This window comes from Cyprinodon variegatus, unplaced genomic scaffold, assembly GCF_000732505.1.
Source record: "Cyprinodon variegatus isolate N-32 unplaced genomic scaffold, C_variegatus-1.0 Scaffold521, whole genome shotgun sequence".
Lineage (NCBI taxonomy): Eukaryota > Metazoa > Chordata > Actinopteri > Cyprinodontiformes > Cyprinodontidae > Cyprinodon > Cyprinodon variegatus.
In genome coordinates this window covers 58,239-65,741 of record NW_015150974.1, presented here as the reverse complement: position 1 = coordinate 65,741, position 7,503 = coordinate 58,239, and the positions used below count along the sequence as shown (strand labels likewise).

Genomic DNA, 7,503 nt, shown 5'->3' with positions numbered 1-7,503 from the left:
AGAGATATGTATATATATATATATTTGTGTATACATGTATAAATGTGTTTGTGTATATAGTAATAAAAAATTATAAAAATGTATGAGCGCCTGTGCTTTGCAAAAAACATGCATCCTATCAGATTATAAAATTCTCTTAACTCCACTTAGAATATTTAAACAAACTGAACCATTTGCTTATAATTTGTTCAATTTCAACGAGTTTAACTTGATTAAAATTGATTCTGTGCCTCCTTATTAAATCACACTGAGCGGAGCTGTTGACCGCCCCAAGATGGCGCCACCAACTCTCGTCAGCGTCCATAGGCGAAAGCGATCGATGCGTGTTCTACTATTATATGTCTATTAAATAGACACTTTCCAGTCCAGGGCGGGTACAGGTGTCTCTGGGTGTGGACGGACGGACCGCCCTTGTCCTCACTTGCCACCAGGAACGCAATAACCTCCAAAAATGTCACACTTCATGCATGCGCACTATGAGAATTGCAGTCCAAGAAATGTACGCGCGCAGTGTCTATTTCAGTGAGCCACTCACATGAGCCCTGATATCTATATATCTACCCTCTTGCATCTCCTTGAGTCACGGACAAGGACACTCTTGAGCATTTCAAACCAACTTTTAAAGGTGAGTAATTCCTAAATGAGACATAAACAAGCATCAGACTAAAGATCTTGTGCTTCAATTCTGATTCTAATTGAACAATGGGTTCACAGTGAATATGCAGAAAATTAATTATGTTCATCCATTCTGATATGTATAGACTTAAGGAGGAACTAAGAGCTTCTATCATGTCTGAAGAGTAAGTTTTTCAAATCCCTCATACTCATTTAGTACACAAATGCATATCAAACACAATTAACCATTTTTTCTCTTTGTCTTATGGACACCAATTTTTCCTTCAGCACCCATCAGGTGAGTCATGATGGATTCTATGGGTTTATACCAGTGATCAAAACATTGTATTAGGACAGCTTTTGCAAATAGATTTCTAGCATTAAGAAATTATGTAAATATGTTTCAATCTTTGTGCTTAACACTGCTACTACTGTTGTGTACAAAAACTAAATTAATATTAGGAGAAAATAAAACATGTTGCATTTCTGAAAAATGTAAACTTAAGATTTTTTTCATCTTTTATAGAAACCAAAGTCAAAAATCACTGCATCACGCAGATTGTTCTTGAAGGTTTGTTCTGTATAAATGATCTGTAACTTTACTAAAGTATGCAAACTCTTTAAACACAGGAAAACTCTGTTGGTTTTTTTTCCTTCTTCTTCTTATAAAGACTAAACTGTTAAAGAAGGCAATGATTATGCTGGAGGAGGAAAAGCAAAGGAGACAAGCTGATCGAGAGAAGATCCTTGATGAGAGATTACCAGCCCTACAACTTTCAGGCCTGTCGATGCAAGAACTACAGGTTTACTTTTCACTTTAATTCAAAGCAATAACATATAAGTATCCCTATTTAAGTCCCACAGTTTTGGACATTAGAAAACCGGTATAGACTAAGGTATGACATAGAAATACTTTTTAAAAATGAAGCTGTACAGCAGGAGAGAAATACAGATCTCAGAAATGAATAAGTTAAAAAAAAAATAAAACACTGTGTGGTTGGGGGGAAAAAAAGAATGTTAAAAAAAAGTTTTAAATAAATGTGAAAAAAAAGCACAATAAACACAATTGTAGAAAAAAGACCTCCAGAGGAAGTAAGAAGTAGTAGTGATTAAAGTCTGTAAAGCACATAATGAATAGATTAGAAACCTGTTAGTTTCTTTGGGTAAAGTTGAAGGGAAAGAACATTTATATTTAGATCTAGCTTAGAATTGATTCAGAATAGTTTGCTACATGCACATAGATCTAAAATAGACAGACAAAACACACATTACAGACTCACACAGACACACAAAGCCACTACAGTCATCCCATAATTAATTATAACAAATATTTATTCACATAGCACATATGGATCTAGATTACAGCAAAGATTAGGTCAATTTAAAAATAAACAAATACTAAAAAAGATTAGGTTTGTTCAAGAAAAAAAGTTGTCTTGTGTTGTAGTGAGATGTGTGACTGAGTGAGTAAAGTGAGGAAGGGACATGCAGGAAGAGCCAGGGCCATAGATAAACTGCTGCATTATTTAGTCTTTCTTGATGCTTCTCCTTTAATATGATCATCTTCATCAGTCAGAAGCACAGGAGGAACATGGAGAACCTGTGAGAGCTATTGGGCAGCAGAGTTGATTTCAATCATTTAAACTATCAGAAGTATTTCAAGGATAGCTTACTAATGTATTTATTCAGTTGGAGGTGCAGGGCATTCTAATACTGGGCTACACTGGGTCAATATGTGTACTAATTTATATATAGTAGCAAAAAATATTTACTTAGGTACAACACATTAGAGGAACCAGACGGGAATCAATCTCTTCGCCTCTCAGGTTGAAGTTTTGCGTGTACACCGTTAAACCTTAATCATCTACATATGTCTAGGAAGCCAGGACGCATCATAATTCTGAGGCATAGTTGCGGAACCACGCTGTCACATAGCTGTTATGCATCAAAAGCTTGTTTATCATATTGCAATTTCACTGGTCAAAGTTTTTTAGTTATTATTATTTATGTATATTATCGCACAACTATTACTATTATCATAGAACAAATGAAATAATGCAGACTTTAGGATACCTGCTCAAATGTAGTTCTCCTAGCTGTCCAGCAGATGTCGCTTTTCAAAACTATATCAAATCTATCAAGCATGGTCTGGTTTAGGCCAATTGTGTCAAATTAGTTCATGCGTCTTTGAAGCTGCCATCATTACTTAATTCCTGTTCATCACAACTCCTAGAAATAAGGTAAATTATTTGCATACTTGCCCGTAACCAGACATTTAGTACCATCTAAGTCATAACAAAATGGTTATTTGAAAATTCCAAGCAAACAGTAAAAATACTTGTCAAAAAGATCGGAAAGCCTCTAAACCAGCAGGACAACGACCCTCGAGGTTGGCGCTGACTTTTGGCATGCTTCTCTTAAACCTTATTGTCAAGAGTTATGATGATGAACAAACCATAGGTTTTTAGAAAATAGAAACTAATCCAGAAACATTACTCAGTTGTTACAGAAATATTATACATTTTTTAAATATGTAGGTAACAAGATGATCACCTGAATTATTTAAGGTCTTTGACATTTTTAAAAATATTTTCCTATAAGAAAGAATCAGGAAGAGGATAGAAAACTAAAGACTTAAGTTCGGAAAGTGACATAGATTTACCACTGGGTCTAGTTCTGGACTCTGATTAGGCCATTCCATTCTGAGGGAAGGTTTTGATCTGAGTAGTCTTATTGCAGTTCTGGCTGTAGGTCTATAGGTTTTGTCCTGATGGCATGAACCCCTGAAACTCGTTTGGAACTTCTTACAGTTTTCATCTCTTTAAGTCTGTATTTAATAGTGTTGCACCAATGCCATGTTTTTGCCCTGATACCGATACCCGATACCTGGCTCTGCGATATCGTACCGATACCATCTGTTTGAAATCGATGTGTGTGTGTATATATAAAGAACTGCATCCTACTTGGATGTCAAATAATTGCCATCATGGCTTTGTCAATCTGCTGCCTATCTTTGTGAAGCAGACTAATACAAAGTGCATCCAGTAAAACTTTTTATTGCCTACCTGGAATCGTTGACAATAGTTGAATAAACTTTTGAATCCCAAAATGGTATCGGTGCCCTATTTGTTGGTACTTGCCAATACCGATACCACCATTTTAGTGCTGGATCAGGGCCCCGTCTGATACTGGTATCGGTGCAACAATAGTATTTAATTTAATCTCTTGTCATCAATTCTCCTCTGCCTCAGTTTTGTACCTCAAATTACATTTAGCATGTATTTTGTCTTTGTGTTCTATTTTTATCTTTATTCTCTAAAAAGCATTTCTTCTCATCTGTATCCGTGCTTAAATAAAATTATGCAGGTGTTCCTCTGTTTACAAAATAGGTTAATTCTGAATTGATATTATTTGAAGTCCCCAGGCTGACTGAAAATACAACAATTTTTTTTAAATATTATCAGTAAGAACAATTGTAAACAATATAATTTTTTTTCCCCACTCCATAAATATGGACTAATTTACATTTGTCTCTCAAATTGAGTCTAAGTAAAAAATGTAACATAACAAAACACAGAAAGGTAGTTATTGCATTAACTCTATTGTATTCTTACAAACCATGTTAATTATTAGATTAAAAAATAAAAAGGTTTGAATATTGCTGCAGCCAATTCACATGAAATAACCTTTGGTCTTAATGTATGAATCCCACAAACACCTGTGTGTGCAGATTGCATCAAAAGGATTCTATCAGCTAAGAAATGGAACTGCAGCAAATTATTCAAAATTTTAATCATCTGCATATAAAATACAGTAATGTATATGTCAAAGCAAGCCTGATAAAAAAAAAACGCTTCTGTTCACAGAATCTATGCAAAGAGCTTCACCAGAAAATTGATAAGGTCGATGAAGAGCGCTACGATTTTTCTGCCAAAGTGGCAATAAATGACAAAGAGGTGAGTAACTCAGCTCCAGCTGTAATATCTTATGATAGTTTTCTAAAATAATCTAACAGATATTTCTTCAATACGGTAAAACATAGAAAGGAACTGCACTAAAAAACAGTTAATAATCAATGAAATTATGTCTGCTGCATGTTTTTCATTAGAAAGTGGACAGTTTTTGTTAATTCAGACACTTCTTTTTAAATTAAGACTAGCTATAGTCTACTAATTGCTATATGTTGCAATAACCTCTTTAAAACAGGATAGATGAATAGATATTGCAGAGCACAGCATTCCTGATGTGCTAATTCTTGCTGAGATTATGCTGGGTTTTGATGTGTTGCCTTTGTCTTTGTAGAAAAGGGAGAAAAAAATCAATTGCAGACATATTTGAGAGACAATTGAAATCAACAAACACCATGGACATTTAAAAACCCGGTCATTGTTCAAAATATGTACATTTTTTTGTTTTGCACAAAGATACAGAACTTGTCTCTAAAGATCTTTGAGCTGAAGGGCAAGATGAAGAAGCCAAACCTTAAGAAGGTGAGGATGTCTGCAGGAGCCATGCTGGGAGTTCTGCTGGGTGCGAAGGTAAAAGAGTCTGTGGACTTCAAGGCAAACCTAAAGACTGTGAAGAAGGAGGAGGAAAAGGTAAGGATATAGTGGAATGTGTATGTAAGATGGCGATAAACCATTTCATCTGTTTAAAGGAAAACATGGTTATATATAAAACATAATACTAATAATAGGTGAATTTCAGAACCTTTAATCCCAAAAAGGTAAAAAAAAAATTAAATCAAAATTAAATGCATCCGCGTTATTAAGCATGCATCTGCATTCTGACTGAGCATAAAATCATCTTCGATGTTTATTTAAAATGAACCGATTTAAATCTGTTCCACTGTCCTGCAGAAAGAAGAGGTGACCGACTGGCGTAAGAACGTGGACGCCATGTCTGGGATGGAAGGGAGGAAGAAGCTGTTTGATTCTGCCCAGTAGATTTGTGATTATTGTCGGAGTAATCACTGTGGAAGGGCTACTGATATGTACTCTAGATTCAGTTCATGTTGTGATCAATTCTAATACAGTTTGTGTTTGTATATGATTAAGGTGACCTTGCTGGGATCATTGTTGTTGAATACACACTAATGTATTATGGTATTCAGCTCTCTCGTGTGTCTATATGTCACCTAAGTAATATTACCTCATTATTAAACCACTTCTTTAGCACTGGCTTAAAATACAAATATGCATAGAACAGTAAATATAAAAAAGTCTTAAGGTTATCCAAAAAACTTTGTACTTTTTTCTGTTTTACTGCATTGAAAGTCAATACACATTCTTATTGCAGTTTATACAAAAATCAGTCAATTATGCTTCACTCTAAGGTTTTTTATCCTTCAAAATATATGGGAAGTTACTGTGAATTATTGAGATAAAACAGTCTTATGATTCATGTCTAAATAAATACAACTTTGAAGCACAGTTTAGAAAGCTGTTGTTTTAAGGGGAACAAATGCCTGTTTATCCTTCAATAAACCTCCAGTATGTTCGCTATATTTACTTGTTGTCCAACCTAAAATGTTGTTATTCATATATTAGACCTGTTTTTTTCATTTATATGTCCAACATTTTAATATTTAAACAGCTTTCTGTTCTCTACAAAAGTGACAATAAAATTATATAATTATTTCTGACTTTGTATATTATTACCTTGGTTTCTGTAAAGGTTTCTCTTAAGGTCTGATATAATTTGCATTTATAGGACTGTTTTATGGTGCTTAGTGTAATATAAACACCAGGATAGCAATCTGCATTCATATTGTATAACACTGAAGTTTAATATGTCTCAATTTGCCTTACTGTCCATTGCACACTCTTCTTATTGAACAAATTTGTTGTTGGCCTGATTAATAAGCTAAAAGAAACAGCAGTAGGTGGAATGAAGTGGCTAGTGGTGCATAGGTTGGTATCGTATAAATAGCTTAGTAGATGTAGGGGACCTGACATGACCATATTTTAGTTCATATTGTTGATACTGAAGACTGGTTGCATCTTGGTTGGTTAATTCTACAGTAAACAACATCCAAGTGTAGCAACTAATAGTTTTTAGCTCCTGAGTCAATACTTTGTAGAACTACTTTTTTGCAGTTTCATGTTTCGTATTTAAATCTCATTGTCCTTCTGTACAGATCTTAAGCCTTTGCACCCTCTACGATGTGTTATTTCTGGATCATCCTGGATTTATCTTCATGTGCCCCACGGCTCTGATCAGCTCACCTGTCTTTTTTGCAGACAGCATTCCCTAAGCATGATGCTGCCATCAACATGTTTCACCATTAGGATGGTGCAATCAGAGTGGTGTCAAGTCAGTTTTCTGGCACTCTACTGACACACGCAAACTGTATTCAATAATTAGTTTGATTGTAGATGTAATTTGGTGCATTGGGTTTTTTTTTGTGCTGTCAGAGTAAAAGGGGCTGAAAGCGAACACTCCTCTCAACTGTGTTCATTGTTTTATGAAATAATTCTTAAAGCATGCGATCTTCTTCCTTCCCCTCCTCATTATGGACTAATTTGTGTCAGCCAACATCCTTTTCATCCAAATAAAATATCAATAATTTATGTGCTTATGTTGTGAAAAATTCATAGTGGAAGCTTGAAGGTTCTTTGCAAAATTTCCACAATATCCCCACTGTGGGACAATAAATGGACTATTCTATTCTAAAATTAAAAAAATGAATCCCAAATATTTGTTTATGTATTTCCATAAATTGTCCTGTGGTGTAGGGCATTGGTTCCCAAATTATTCAGCTTCTGACCTGTTGATCCACGACTCAAACTTAAGTAATAGAAGAAGGTGTTGGGGGTAGCAGTACTTTGGTAATGCACTAAAATGTTTGTGGAGTATTTGGGTGGTGTACGGAAGAGAATTAGGCCC

The 7,503-nt window shown here is 34.8% G+C and overlaps 1 protein-coding gene across 1 annotated transcript; it reads left to right on the top strand.

The window, feature by feature from the left end:
• The first annotated feature begins 475 nt into the window (after positions 1-475).
• LOC107095029 (troponin I, slow skeletal muscle-like) lies at positions 476-6,235 on the top strand. Its single transcript, XM_015390988.1, has 8 exons — positions 476-625; positions 762-800; positions 904-913; positions 1,142-1,186; positions 1,287-1,418; positions 4,482-4,571; positions 5,040-5,213; positions 5,475-6,235. Exons 2-8 carry the CDS (start codon positions 790-792, stop codon positions 5,559-5,561), a joined length of 549 nt encoding a protein of 182 aa, XP_015246474.1. The 5' UTR covers positions 476-625; positions 762-789; the 3' UTR covers positions 5,562-6,235.
• Positions 6,236-7,503: the final 1,268 nt, after the last annotated feature.

Excerpts from the sequence above, each read along its gene's own strand:
- LOC107095029 (XM_015390988.1), top strand. Across the intron at positions 1,187-1,286 it reads CACGCAGATTGTTCTTGAAG|ACTAAACTGTTAAAGAAGGC; the intron begins GTTTGTTCTGTA and ends CTTCTTATAAAG. Across the intron at positions 5,214-5,474 it reads TGAAGAAGGAGGAGGAAAAG|AAAGAAGAGGTGACCGACTG; the intron begins GTAAGGATATAG and ends ACTGTCCTGCAG.